Raw genomic sequence first — 15,524 nt, forward strand, 5'->3', positions numbered from 1 at the left:
CACAGTTACCACTGCGATACTTTCCACGGAGAGGGCTGAGAGGTGTCTGAATGGGTTGTGCAGGTCTATTCTTATGCACAGAATTTGCATGCACCAAAAATCTCCATCAATTTATGGTCATGTCAACAAGAGGGGCGAGATGAGGGGGAGGTGATCTTTAAAGTTAGTAGCTAGTTCTGGATCTGATTATAGAATGTGGCAGTGCCATTTAAAAACTGACTTAACATGTAAGTTGGGAGAATATGTAGTCATGCATGTGACAGAACTTCTTATTTTCATGGCTGGTACTTAAAAGTTCAGTGCGAGATTTTTGGAGTGCTATGTTGTATGCTTAGGATATCCTTATTGAACAAATCGTGATTACATTAACAAGATGGGCTGGCAAAGACTGAGGGGGAAAACGCTGATTTATAGGCTACTAGGTGACTAATGAGGGAATGAGGAGCAGGTGCACAGACAGGTGTGGGGATCAGGTGGGTGGAGTTAGCAGGAACACACTGAGGGCTAACATTTGCTAATTAGCAGTAAACGCAAAGTACAGCTGACATGAATGACATAAATGTACAAAATGTAATAGAAATCCACTCAACAATTGTTGAGATATTTCAGTCTGGACCACTTATTACTTTATGATAGAAAATATTATAATATCCAAACACATATTTTTGTGGTAGTAAAAATACTGTCGTGTAGTAAAATTTAAAAATTGTAAAAAAAAGAAAAATACAAAGAAATTACAGTATTTTATATGCAAATTATAAATAAACCATGTGGTGCTGGTGCTTGAGGTAATTTTGTAGGAAAGCTGCTGCGGCTTCAAAGGTAAAATATGTATGATATTAAATCCACACTGCACCTCCACTGTGATCTTCTCTATACGTTTTTTAATTAACTTTGCATCTAATTAGGAAGGTGACGGGGGCAACAGTAGCAGCAGCAAATGAACAGACCTATTGGGATGTAGGTCATGTTGGCGGTCCAGAAGGCAAACAGGTAGAGTGTTTTGCAGTAAGGATCTACATCTTTGTGTCACCTTGTCTTCTTGTAGTTGGGTTCATAGATCAAGTTGATCCACACATTACCTAAAGACAAAGAAACCAAAAGTACACTGTGTTTGTATATGAAGGGCTGTTAGACTTCTGTTCTTCTCTCATACGGATGTTTCACCTTTACAGATCTTGGATTTGAAACTACACTAATCAATATTTTTATATTAACAATGGCTCAAATGTGTAATGTAAAAGGGATCGCTGACTGTCACAAACCAAGACATCCCGATACTCCAATACTACAAATAATTAGCGAGTGTGTGTAGCTTGAGATACATGCAACACCTTCAGCAGCCAGCTCATTGCAGCCCCAATCAGATGTATCTTGCCCCCTAACTCTTTTATTTATTTGTCTCTAGATGTCGTCGTTGGGGTCAGCGTGGCCACACAGTAAGAAGCAGACAAGGACGTCACAGCCACACAACAGGAACAAACCCAAGAGGATGTAGACCAAGGTGGTGGTCCAGAAGGCAAACAAGTAGAGCGTCTTGTTGCAGTAGGGATCCACACTTGTGTTCTTGTTGTAATTGGGCTGATAAATAGAGTAGATCCACACATTACCTAGAAGAAAAAAAATACACTCTGTGTTTCAGTAATTCCACATCTAAAATTACAATTCTAAAAATACCCCCCCCCCCCTCCCCAAACACACAAACACACACACAGAGTCCAGAGCAGACAGAATGAAACAGACTTTAGGTTATACTTTATACTTTACTCGAATTGACTACGACTGCTCACTGCCATAAGTGCAAAAAAAATTTGGCAGTAAGGGAAACAATACAAGTAATTTATCAAATAACTGCTGAACAAGCAGAGCATCAGTGCTGTGTTTGCCATTTTTGTAGCTTTTTTTTTTCGCTACATTTTTATAGAGTCCCACACTCACACCCTGCACATTGTTATTTTCTGGGGGCCACACACCCACTGCCCAATGGTTGCAGCCCAGAAATACAGCAAAATAAAAAGAAAATACAGACAGAGTTATCTGAGTGATGAGCAAGATGCAGAGAATCACCTTTGAACATACTGTTGACAGACAGAACATATTTGAAAGTCAACACTGACCTATGTGCCGCCACTGTGAACACAAGCATACATGACTTTTGCACGTCACTATCACTCACCTACTGCTGTAGAGGGATGACGTCTGCAGATGTCTTGAAATGTGTCTCTGACATTATTAGTAATGGTGAGTTGAACCTACAGAGGGAGAAACATGTCAGATCATACAAGCTGCAAAAGTTGAGTCTGAAAACAGGAAGTTGCTTTTTTTTTTTTTTTTTTTAGCAGAAAATGTATTTAAACTCAATAATAACAGTAAATTAACAGTATCAAAATATGTTTTGAGAAAAAATCAGACATGTTATACCTTTATGTGTGTCAAATGGGCTGCAGCTCATGAATGATGAAGATAAAGTGAAAAGTTTCCAGACAAGAACCTGTTTAAGCTGCAGTGTGGGACTTTTGTCTCCCTCTTCTGGAATTTTGAGTAATTACAAAAACACTGTCTATGGTTTCAATGTCTGCATAGGGTCTGCATCCCCCTCCCCTATTTTTAGCCTTTTTTCCACCACAGAAATGTACTTCCAGCAGTTCTGGTGCACCAGCATGAGAAAGTTGCCACAGACTTCAGATTTAAAAACTCTGTGTGGGGGAGAACGGGGTAAATCGAGACAGTGGGCAAAATGAGCTGCCCCCTTTATTTAGGTAACCATAAACAAAAGTAATCATGTGACCACAAATTAAGAAAGTATATTTCACATTACTCAATCCATCTTGGACTCAAGCACATGGAGAGAGTGGTAAGGAAAACAGAGCAAAAAAAATTATTTTGTCATGCCAAGTGAATTCATGGCATTAATAAAGTTATCAGACTTGTATCTTAATTAAAATAGAGAAGCTTTGGGCATTATTACATGATAATTTAAGTCAAGGTAAGCTACAAAACAAGGTCACAACATCCTATGAATTAATGATTTTTTTTTCGTGTCATACCATTAAAAACAGTCCAACCCACATAAGATTACATGACATGCAATAATACAGCATATCAATAACATCTCCTAATATTTTCTTGCCTTTTAATGGTATACATGTGTACTGTTATTTAATCGTCATATAGATTATGAGATACTGTCACTATCTGGGGTGTAGAAAAGAGATAACACAGATAACAGTGTCTGGTTTGTTTGTCCTCTTAGTCCATTAATCTTATTTTCTCCATCTCTGTGTCAACTGGGTTGTCTGTTCGAGATATATATTTTTTCAAATCAGCACTCTGTTTGAAGATCTCTCTGCTTAGTAGTAGTTAGTATTTTTGGGATAAGAGATGAATAATAAAAACATGTGACACTGGTACTTGAGGTGATTTTAATATCTCCAGAATGTACATCAGACATCTTTGAAAACAAAGATTAATATACTTTACATTACTGTTATTAAATCCACCAACAATCCTAAACGTTTGTTGGGTTGCTGTCTTCTAAAAGGAGGAATGTGCAACAGCCAGACAAAATCAAGAGACCTGACAGGATGTAGGTGAGGTTGGTGGACCAGACGGCAAACATGTAGAGCGTCTTGTTGCAGTAGGGTTCCACACTGGTCGTTGTCTTATTGTAGTTGGGTTCGTAGATGGAGTAAATCCACACATTACCTTGAGAAAAAGAGGCCCAAGCAAATTCATACTTCTAACAGAGGTAAATGTGTTTTCCCATCATATAACAAGTACAACACAGTGGAACAAGAGTGAAGCATCTGTGTGCTAAATCTAGAGGCCTGTAAATGTTACTGCACTGCATTTATTCACCAATAAGCATGATAGGAAAATTTAATATCATTATTTCTCTTTAAACTTACATTAATAGGTCAGTGCATTGATTATGCATTGGTTGCAGTCTTTGAGCTTACCAGTGATGAACCAGCAGAAGAAAAAGACAGAGACCAGGCAGCTCCAGAGCTTGCTTTGATTTCCAAAGCCGGCGAAGCAGGGCAGGATGGCGAGCACAGACAGCAGCAGGGGGATGACTCCCATTACCATTAAGTAGATGGGGATGTAGGGCTGTCGTGGACACTCATATTGGTACATAGCTCCTGTGAGACACAAGGACAAAATCTGTTAATCATTGTACTTAATTTTACTGGTGATGATTTCAATAACCAATTATGGTCATCTGATATTACAAAAGTCAGGAAAAAATAATTTTAAAAAAATACAATTTTAATACACCCTCATGACAGTAAATGCACAGTCACTTACCTACTGCTAGCTGAACAACAGGCATGATGCACATAATCACTGAGGCACATACTGCGGGAAGATAGACAATATTTTCAGGTCAACAATGACACCTGCAGCAGCTGCAGATGATGTGAGGATGTGAGGACCTTAGTTCATCACTGTTTCTCACCTAGTATCACTATTGGAGTTTTAGCAAGGCACTTGGTGTATTTGCCACTCTCTGGCATTGTCAGTAATGATCAGTCTACAGACAGAAAGAGATACAGGACATCAGCAGCTTGTTTTTTCCAGGTACAAACAACTGGAAGTACAATATTTCACAAGAAGTGCTCTTCATCATAATATAGTGGTGAAATAACACTACTAATGCACATAGCCTACTGTAGTCTACAAAGCTGCAACAATTAGTTGATAAATTGATCTGCTACAATTTTGATAATCTAACAATCATTCGAGCAATATCTATGCAAAAATTCACTGGTTCCAGCTTCCCAAATATTAATATTTATGGTTTTAACATTCCTCTGTGATAATAAACTGCTTATCTTTGGGTTTTGGACTATTGAGTGGAAAAAAGTAACCATGTCCTCTGGGAACTTGTGATGGGCATTTTTCACAATTTGTTGACAATTTATAGACCACACAAATAATCAATTAATAGAGAAAACAATCAGTAGATAAATCAACAATGAAAATCATTAGTTGCCACCCTGCTAGTCTACTTCCCTTTAAGTAAAGGACAAATTTTATGGTGTTTTTCTACTTTTAGCAACAGCAGCAACAGGATCAGCAAGAATACTAACGGTAACATAAATCTAGTAAAATAACCAATAACAGTTTCTACAGGGAGAGGATGGTTTGATCATTCTTTCTTAAGCACAATAAACTAATATTTGATTTTAAACTATTAATCAAATATGTTTACCTTGCTGCGTATCAGATGATCTGCACCTCGTCTCTGGTTGCTGGAAGGGAAAGTGAAAGCCCATTCGAGAGACTGTTATGTATCTATTAAAAGGTTTCAGAGAGCTCATCGTTCACAAGTTCTTGTAAGGTTTGTCATTGTAGGTCTCAATTTCCTAGTTGAGTGTCTTTTTTTAGATTGCTCTTTCTATTATAAGTGTCTGGTAATGGGAGGCAGTGAGTCAGAAACTTGAATTTGAATTTGGTATTTATCTTTATTACTTCAAATGTGACACAGGTTTGGAATTTTCATGGACTCCTTATTATACTTTTAGTGTTCAGAAATATAAATTTCTGAGGTCTCTCCGATGTTTAGAAATACAATTTATACACTGCTACCTTTATGTGTGTTTTTTTTGTCTTGTCCTACAACTGAATCTTTCTTGACAAACATTTCAACATAAGTTAATTAAACTTTTCATTGACATTAAATGTCTCTTTTTTTCTTTCTAAATATCCATAAAGGGAACATCGACTTAAATTAATCAGAAATTCAGCTTTATTTTCTAAGTTTCTTTTGATGCTTGCAAGAGGATGTATCATACTGCAATAAGTTGAGTCAATAGGGTATTTATTGAATCTACATCATTCCTCTAGAGCTTGTGCCTCACTTTAAAAAAGTTGCACTGATGTTGTTTAAGGAAAAAAATGTCCGTGTCAAAAAAAAACTGCCATAAAACTATATTAATATAATTTTCCACTTAAACTGAGTTAAATGTTTAACCAACTTCAGTCCTGATCATAATTACCAAATACTCATTCATTTTCAGAATTTCAACCCTTTAAATGCCGGTTTTTGACATGATGCTACTATGTTTATAAATGAAAAAATATATATATTTTTCAGATAAATATCTGGCAACTGTGTTCAAAAATGACGAACAGTTTGTAAATGCAGGTTCAACAGTTTGTATATAAATGTAATAACATCCAAATATGTTTGTCATGAAAATTATATATGATATATATAGATATATGTGGATTTCTATTACATATATTTAAAACAAATATTTGTGTGTTAATTAGAAATATATTTGTGAACCTTAATTTTTATGTGGATATTTTGTTACATTTATATACAACGATAAATATTTTTGTGTGCATTCAAAAATACTTTTGTGGACAGAGTCATTTATATATATAAATCCAAAAATACATTTGTGAATCCTTCCAAGTGCATTCATGAATTATGAGACTGATCTTTCTATCTATATATACACACACACACACACACACACACACACACACACACACATACATATTTTTGCCCTGGCAAACATGCAAACATGAGAAAATTGTTCAGTCTGGTAGAAAATAGTAATAACTACAATTTTGAAGCCAGTGCTCTAGATTGAAAGCGTGATATAAGAGAATGCATGATTTTATGCTGTAATGGCCATAGAATTTCCAAAATTGATAAGAAGAGTCCACACCCTCGTCAAAATTTATGCCGAATGCTTTAACACAGCCAAAATGATCAAAAAACTGCAAATTAAATATTCAAAAATGGCCCTAGTGCTAGAGACGTCTTCAGTCCCTGTGAAGATAAAGAAGTGACATGGAATAATTCTTTCTCTTTTAATTGATTCTTCAGGTGGAAATTACAAAATCTCTGATAGTATATTCCAAGGTTCTTGGTAAATAATATATCATCTTAACATTTAGAGTAAATCAGTTACAGCAGTGAAACTCCTCTGATACAGTTTGATCTGGAAACTAAGTTCAGTATATGTTGTGATTAAACCATAAACAGTGGAAAACTAAAAGGAAACCATCAAAAAGTTGGTTTCCTCAGAGAACAAACCCCCTGCTTTATGTATCATATAGTATTTTACACAAGTTTATGGAGTATAAAACATTATTGTCTGGTGCCTGACAGGCACGATGCGGACTTTGATTGGTTAAATGACCGTTGAAACAAATTATATACAAACAGGTATCAGTGTAAAAAAGATATAATAATAAGGGAAAATGAATTTGCACAGTACACACATTTTATAATTTTATCGTATCTGGAAATAGTTCAATTACTGGCTCAGCATGTAAACAGTAGATCTCATACATATACATATATATCTTTTGGAAAGGCACTATTAATTTATTAATTACCTACAAACAGAATGTACTGCAGCATCTGCAGAGGTAGAAAAGGTTCAGCAGTGAGAAAAGATTCATCTACACCATTTTAGAGTTAAGTATGTATCTATTGGTCCACCCACAAGAACGCTGTGTGATTAGAAATACCACTACAATGCATGATAGGTGTTAAAATAAGAAAAATTATGTGTTGCAAATTTTGTGCTGCAAATAATGACCCATTAACATTAACTAGAGACAACAAAGGGTTCATCCAGTAAATAAAGTGCACTCTTAATCTACTTTAACTGTTTTACTACTTGCTGATGTTTAAGTGATAAAATGAGGAGTACTACAAGTAATCCTCATTGCAGCCCCATCAGATGCATCTTGCCCCCTCACTCTTTTATTTATTTGTCTCTAGATGTTGTCGTCCGGGTCGGCACGGCCACACAGTAAGAAGCAAACAAGGACGCAACAGCCACACAACAGGAACAAACCCAAGAGGATGTAGACCAAGGTGGTGGTCCAGAAGGCAAATAGGTAGAGCGTCTTGTCACAGTAGGGATCCACACTTGTTGTGTTCTTGTTGTAGTTGGGCTGATAAATAGAGTAGATCCACACATTACCTAGAAGAAAAAAAATACACTTTGTGTTTTTTTATGACAGTTTCAGTAATTCCACATCTAAAATTACAATTCTTGACTTTATACCAATAATGAAAGAAATAATCAAAGATTTGGAGCATTTCAGACAATGTTGGCAGGATTGTTTGATGTTAAGAGTAATTATCTAATATGATTGTCAGATATTATTTAGTCTAATCTAACTTCTAACATTTTGTGCAATTATGTCTAATGTTAAAGCAAAGCTGTCCTTTCTTGTGTTATCTTCTCTACACATGGCTCCACCTTTTCTTGCTTTTGGTTTTGTTGATACAAAAGTCTTCTCATTTTTTAAATACAATTTTAGTAGTGTTCTTGTGATGGGTTTTATAAGCACTAAACATTTTCTCAAACTGTTCTTTCCATATCATACATCTCTTCAACAATGCTCAGCCACTGCCTTAGAGTACAAGGATTCACTTTGCACAATTTTGCATCATCATTGCAAAATGTTTCCATTTTCTGCACAGTCTCCAGCACAGTGATGTGGTGATTAAAATCTGCTTTTAGTCTGAGGAGAAATTTAACTTTACTTTTCCAAAACATTTTTCTATTGCATGGAGTTAGTGAATGTATGTTGTAGCTTACACACTATATTGTGCCAGCATCTTCGGTGTCCTTCAAATCAACAGTTTTGAGCAGTAACAATTATTCAGGACATCTCGTAAAATTAAGCCTCAAAATATGTATCAAATGTTTAATTAAATTGGGCTGACTACATTCTGCACCAACAAACACACACACGGTGTGTTCACATTCATATGCTGCCTAAAATAAAGGGTGAAGTTAGTAAAGCTGTGACTTTTAGAGGATCGAGGGCGAGATTATTGCATGTTCCTGCCCCTAGTCTCTCAGAGAGACATATTACATTTACGAGATTGATTCCAAACAGAATATGTCAACCTAAAGGAGTTTGTGTGCAGCTGTGGAATTGTAAAAAACGTGGTTTGACAAGATTGGACCTCTAGAGACTCTAAAGACATAAGGTGGACATCTAGTGGCCTCTACCTGTTACTGCAGTGTGTTTATTCACCATCTGGTGAACTTTAATGGAATTTTAGTTTAAAGGAGAGTCAATTTCCTCTATCTTAGTATGACCCGAGTTCTCATTTCAACAGCATCCTCGGCAAAGATCTGACTGCATAACAGAAATACCTTTCCTCTTTCTACTTAGTTTCTATATTTCCACGTTTCTTTGTCTTTTAATTGATTCTTCAGGTGGGAATTACAAATCTCTTTGACAGTATGTTCCAAGATTCATGGTAAATAATATATCATCTCATACCATGGTCTGGTTGAATACTCTTCTCTGACTGGCAGGCAGGTGTGCATTAAAACCTTTAAATGCACACATAGTTCGGCTCTTGTTCATGTATGCCCACAAGCAGCTTTCCATTGGTCGCCTTTGTTGCTAAGGTTGTTGTTAAGGCTGTTCCATGGGTTGTTTATGTCATCCATTTGCATATTTCGGATCGGATTCAGGCTTTTTGTATTTGAGAGGCTGACATTTTGATTAAAGAACGAGAAAAAGAAGTGAAATCCAACTACTAATGTTTGTTTATGTAGCCTCCAGAGCCACTGGACGTCTCCTGAGACGCAGTTTCCGGAAGTTGGCCAGTGAAAACACAGTGGGAGGGGGGCCATAAAGGCGACAGGAGCTAAAACAGCCTGTTTCAGACAGAGGCTGAACTGAGGGGCTGCATAAAGAGCCAGTATAAGATAAATAAGGAGTTTTTTTTAACTGTAAATCATGCAAAGATATTCCAGTAGAGCCCCAGAATATGAATATAGACCTGGAAATGTGCATGATGCGTCCCCTTTACCAAATTTGAACGGTCGTCACCTGTTGACCACAACTATGTTTGAGGTGTCCCGATACAGAAGTTAAACAAATGACTACCAGCCAGAGACAATCAGAAACACGAATTCCTCTTGGCCATGGTGAGAACCATCCTTTGTCATGCTTCCTGTCACTTGCCTTATTTGTCAGCCTACCATGGTTTAAACTTACCAGCGATGAACCAGCAGAAGATGAAGAAAGAAGTCAAAGAGTTCCAGATTGTGCAGAGTCGGCTGAGGGGGTTAGCGGTGCCATCTTTGGGCTCCTGAGCGCAGGGCAGGCAGGAGAGTACCGACAGGATCAGGCCAAATACTCCCACCACTATCAAATAGATGGGAATGTAGTGTTGCCGCGGGCAGTCATTCAGGTGTATTGCACCTGTTGGACACAGATGGATGACAATTTTATGAGACTTTCTTGGTTGGTCATTTAGCGTTTTCACAAAATTCAAGAATTTATTTAACCAGAAGTACAGAAAAAATTGGACTTTCTGACATCTCAAAATCATAACAATTCAGTGAACAAAATGTCTGTAAACTTTAATCATAGCACGCCCATCTGTCACTCACCGATTGCAATCTGAGCAATGGGCATGATGCAGAAAACCAGTTTTGAACATGCTGCAAGAAGGAAGAATATATTTAAACAAAAGCACACACACGCTTTTATCTGACAACAATTAAACTATGACACAAGTGTGTATGACTCTGACCGTCAGAACATCTCACCTAGTATCGGTGTTGGGGGTTGAGGAGGACTGCGCATGCGTTGAATAAGCCCAGCGTTTGACATTATCAGCAATTAAGACTCTAACCTACAGAGGAAGATAAAGAAATCACTGGCTAATATTGGCCATGTTTTTAAAAAGTAAAAATATCTGCACACTGAAAGCTGACTGTGATTTTTTTGTCTTTATCAGATAAGAAACAAGAGGGGAAAAAAACACAGCAAAGCAACAAAGCAAGAAAAAGAATTACTAGGTTTTACTTTCACTCTTCTTCCCAACTCAAGAAGTAACATTTCTTATTGGAAAGACATTGGAAAATTTGCAAATGATGTGTTTGAAATTTGTAGTTAAAAGTAAAATATGTTTGTTTTCATGCTGTAAAAATAATAAAAAGATTTAGCACTGTGGTGGATTTGAATGACATTTCAATCTGAAGTGTATATTTTTGACTGCTTCGACACCACAACACAAGAGGCAAATTACTTGTATGTGAAAACCTACTTGGCACTAAACCTGGTTCTGCACTTTAATGTAGGGCTGCAATTTCAGTATTGATTAATCAATTAATCACTTAGTCTATAAAATGTCTGAAAATAGTGAAACATGCATAATTAATTTATGCCCTGGACACCAAGATGACATCTTCAAATAGATGATTTTGTCCAACCAAAACCACAAAACCTTGAAATATCTAATTTACATTGATACAAAACAGAGAAAAGCAGCAAATCTTCACATTTGAGAAGCTTAAACCAGTGAGTATTTGGGATTTTTGCTCGATTTTTGCTCGACACGCCATGCAGATACCTGTCTCTTTTTGTAAGCAGTAAATGAGTCCATTTTGAATTTGTATTTGACTTAGTAATGTAATTTTCAAATGCATGTAGTTTGTCTTATAAACCGGTTTGAAGCTTTTAGGGGAAGTACAAAGAGCATGTAAGAGTTGTGTTTTAGTTGGGTTAAGACAAAGCATTCAAACAGCTGTACAAACATGTGACTGTTGGAGTGATTAAATCATGAGTTAGTGGGTTCAGTTGACCACAACTACCCAAATTTAATTTAGGCTCCCATGCAGTAACTATTTGAGTGTCTAGCACCAACAGCAAATATAATTACATGGGCTATAGTGACTTGAACTGCACACAGTGTGGATTTATGCTCACACACTACAGTTCTTTAACATGACTGATTATGAGGAGAGACTATTCTCTGAATTACAGCCAAGAGGTTTGACTGCATTCCCAGCAGAGCCAGTTTGACCAATATTACAGGAACAGCAGCAGCAGGAAACAACCTATTACAACACATAAACAGACAGCAGAAATTAAGGAAATGGGGGGAAATATTCAGAGAAATTGGTTCGTTTAACTCCCGCTTTATTATCACGATAAATTAAGAATAAAATCCTACGACAGGAAGCCTAAAAAAAACTACTCGGTGCACTTCCTCACTAAAAACAGGGCGAGGTAAGTCCTTTAGAAGTGACAGGCTAAGCAAATACAACCAAATCAGACCAGATAAGGTTAAAACACGGCCTCGCCTTTTATTTGAAAGTTGGCTGAATGTTCAGCGCCGCGCCCCGGTAACACACTGACATAAAGTTGACTTCTGCTCCTCGGAAATGAGTTTATTCTCCAAATACAACCGCACAGTCTCCGGTAACCGTCAACACAATCTATTTATGCGTGAAATCTCTGTTTCCCGTCTTATTCTTTGACTCTTACCTTTTCTGTGGGTCTGTTTACCTCCTCCCGGTGTGCTGCTGGGACTCTTGACAGCCGCGCCTTGTGGGATGCCAAACCTCCTCGGGAGCGCGCAGACACACAGTGAGAGGAGGCGTTCATGCGGTCAGCTGATTGTAAAAATGACTCATGCCATACCAGACTCCTGCACGAGGCCAAAAATGTTTTATTTCTAAATAAATTCTAAATAAAAACAAAATAGCATCAGGATGTGTCTGTCGTCCAAAGCACATTTCGTTAATTTAAAGGGGACATATCACGCACATTTCAACGTCTATATTTTTGGTCTGGGGCTCAACTGGAACATATTTGCAGGATTAACAGTTTTAAAAAAATTCTTATTTATCTTATACTAGCCGTTTATGCGGCCCCTAAGCTCAGCCTCTGTCTGAAACAGGTTGTCTTAGCTCCTGTCTCTTTAAGTGCACAATAGGCTATGTAATTTTCTGCCATGAGGGGTCTCTCAATCAAAACAATAACAAAAGACAGAGGATGTGTTCCGATACCCATATTATCATACTATTAAATATGCCAGAAAAAGATTTAGCCTAATATGTCCCAATACATAGGATGTCAAATGCAGTATGCCAAAAGTACCAGGGGGTACTACATCCGGTCACATTTTGCAGTATGCAAGCCACCATGTTTTTCTGGCTATTCTGACCCACAAGCCTCTGCACAGCGGAAGATACGTCACATCAACTGAGCTGCTGAAAGAGAACAGACCAATGACAGCACATTGGCAGAGCAACAACAGAAGCCGCAATGTCTGTACTGCAGCTGCCTTTTAATGCTTTGTACTTTTGTACCTTATGTACTTAATAAGGGCAGCTGCGGTACGTACTAAGTATGCCAGAGAGAAGGAACGCAGCAAGAGTTTGTTGACGTAGCGTGGGATTATGGGAGTTGTTGTCTCCATTGTTAAACAGCCACCATTGCCGTCATTGCAGTCAGTTTGTCCCGGTTAGGATTCCTTTAGTGTTAATCATTCTGCGGTTTTTTATCAGGAGCTGAATTATCCTCCTCTCCAAAACAAATGTACATGATGATTAAAACCAGTAAAAACACAGAATAAAGCAGTTTCACACTAAATATCAATGTTTCTCTGACTTTGTTCAGTGGACACAGGATGTCCAGAGAGGCTACGAACGTTTGCTGCGGACGTTTGCTCAGCTTGTCTCTGATAACTTAAGATCTAGATGTCCGATGACTAAAATCCTTCATCTGGTTAAAAGATATAGTTAAAAACAATCAAGATCTAATTGTATTTTAAAAATGTGGCTTAAAACTGGATAAAAGGTCAATTTATGACAGATACTGAAGGACAACCACAATGCTGACACATGCGCAAAAGAGAAATGACACCATTGACAGGCGACCAAATGACTGAGTTACGTATTGGGCCTTTAAGGCTGCTCTCCTGAGGAGTCCACTCTGTTCTGGCCACTCGAGAGGCTACGTCAACAAACCATGCAACAAACTATAGTAGTAGGATTTCACAACTTTTTCTCATTCTTTACTCAAAATGTCAACCTCCCAAATACATCCACACATGTTTGAGCCCGAATCCAATCTGAAATACAAGAGTGGACAACACAAATAACATACATACAAATAAATAATAATAAATAATAACCTTAGCAACAACCTAGCAACCAAGGAACATGAAACAATGGCCGTTTATGGGCATGCAACAAGCCGACGCTAACTTGTCAGCAAGCTAGGAAAAACGTTGCAAACGAAGCATTCAGAGCCTCAGCTTCTGACTTGCAGGGAGCATTTCTACACACGTTAACCTCAAGTTTTGGAACTTTAACCATGTTTAACATAGATATCCAACATCGTAATAGTATATACATATCAGAAAATCAGAAAAAGCATGATATGTCCCCTTTAACAAGATAAAAAGATGTACACCTGTGCAGATTTAGGAGTTCAGTGAATGTATAGACACTTTAAAACATTATGTTTTTATACCCATTAAATTATAATATTTTTGAATGTGATTTGGTGCACTAACAGGTCTTATTTACACATTTTCAGAATATTACTATTGAGATAATACAAAATATTTACATGGTACCGTTCAAAGCAGAAGTTTGAATCATTTTACATGAAATGCTTTAGGTAGAATTAAAGAAAAAGGGTTCAAAAAGCAGGAAAATAGATGAAAGTAATGGGGGGGAAAATCCTGTGCTCTCACTGAGCTGCCATACTTAAAAAGTTACACAAGATCCTGTTGGTCAAGGGTTGGCTTTCTTTGAGATATGGAGGAGAAAAACAAAGAAAAGAAATGCAAGTAAACAAATAAAGGGAAATGTCAACATAGAAACATAGATTACGAAAGAGAAAAACAAAAGAGAGAACACTTTTTTCTCACAATAGTGTGCCAAAATATCAATACTAATGACTTCTAAACACAAACAGGTTAAGATAAAAGACACACTTCCAATGCAGGTAATGGTAGTTTATGATCCTTCACTTTTGAAAGCAGCACTCAGTTACAGCAGGCTCAGGCTCATGATAAACAAATTATGTCAAATGAGAACAGATAAAGACTGAATGAGCCACTTTATCTTGTGTAGTTTGCATTGAAATGGGTTGGGTTACATAATAGATATAAAGAATGTTTTCTTAGCTCTTGTGTGTCTCATGAACTGTAAGTTATAATTTATAAAGAGGATTTTGTCATTAAAATGTTAATACTGTTTTAAACTCTTTCCCTTTTCTCTGTAAATGTGTGATTTTAAGTTTGGACTCACTTAATATTACAAAATGCAACATTTCTGTTTTTGGCACTATGTTGGGTTGCTCACAAGAAAGGTTCAAAACACAGTTACATCTAGGAAATTGCACTGTCATCTGTGGTTTATCTCTGCAGTTACCTGGTTAAACTTCAAAAATGCATACTTTTCTGTCCAAAAAAACATCTTCAGGTCTTTTTGACCTGCTTCTAGTCTTGTCTAATCACTTAAAGATACGAGGCTGCTTGAACCAGCAAAACTGAGCCAAGAGAGTCTTGCAGGAATGCAAAGTGTTGCAACAAACATGTCTGGGCTAAAATGAAGATGTTCAACAAATATTGAACAAATATTACAAAATGTGTCAGTCTTCTTAAAGCGTAATCACTATATCTATGATTTATACTCTCCAAATTATCAAATGGGAGCATTTAGTTATAATAAAAAATGAAACGCACTCACACAATGTTAATTATTTAA

General features: G+C 37.0%; 2 protein-coding genes across 4 annotated transcripts; both read right to left on the reverse strand.

The window, feature by feature from the left end:
- Positions 1–323: 323 nt before the first annotated feature.
- On the reverse strand, positions 324–5,341 carry LOC122973452 (transmembrane protein 272-like). Of its 3 annotated transcripts, XR_006400021.1 has the most exons (8): positions 5,216–5,341; positions 4,460–4,534; positions 4,309–4,359; positions 3,960–4,142; positions 3,577–3,705; positions 2,177–2,252; positions 1,485–1,610; positions 324–1,082 (listed from the first exon to the last, which is right to left on the reverse strand). XR_006400021.1 is itself a non-coding variant. In XM_044340988.1 (7 exons), exons 2-6 carry the CDS (start codon positions 4,515–4,517, stop codon positions 2,233–2,235), a joined length of 441 nt encoding a protein of 146 aa, XP_044196923.1. In that variant the 5' UTR covers positions 4,518–4,534; positions 5,216–5,330; the 3' UTR covers positions 324–1,610; positions 2,177–2,232. The 3 variants fall into 3 exon arrangements, 2 of the variants coding, with proteins under 2 accessions (XP_044196923.1, XP_044196922.1); XM_044340988.1 differs by having other exon boundaries at positions 324–1,610; positions 5,216–5,330; XM_044340987.1 differs by lacking the exons at positions 324–1,082; positions 1,485–1,610; positions 2,177–2,252 and having other exon boundaries at positions 3,406–3,705; positions 5,216–5,328.
- A 1,476-nt stretch (positions 5,342–6,817) lies between these two features.
- On the reverse strand, positions 6,818–12,401 carry LOC122973451 (transmembrane protein 272-like). Its single transcript, XM_044340986.1, has 5 exons — positions 12,286–12,401; positions 10,563–10,648; positions 10,404–10,454; positions 10,006–10,212; positions 6,818–7,958 (listed from the first exon to the last, which is right to left on the reverse strand). Exons 2-5 carry the CDS (start codon positions 10,624–10,626, stop codon positions 7,750–7,752), a joined length of 531 nt encoding a protein of 176 aa, XP_044196921.1. The 5' UTR covers positions 10,627–10,648; positions 12,286–12,401; the 3' UTR covers positions 6,818–7,749.
- Between the last annotated feature and the right edge of the window lie 3,123 nt (positions 12,402–15,524).

The sequence above is a fragment of the Thunnus albacares genome, chromosome 22 (assembly GCF_914725855.1).
Source record: "Thunnus albacares chromosome 22, fThuAlb1.1, whole genome shotgun sequence".
NCBI lineage: Eukaryota > Metazoa > Chordata > Actinopteri > Scombriformes > Scombridae > Thunnus > Thunnus albacares.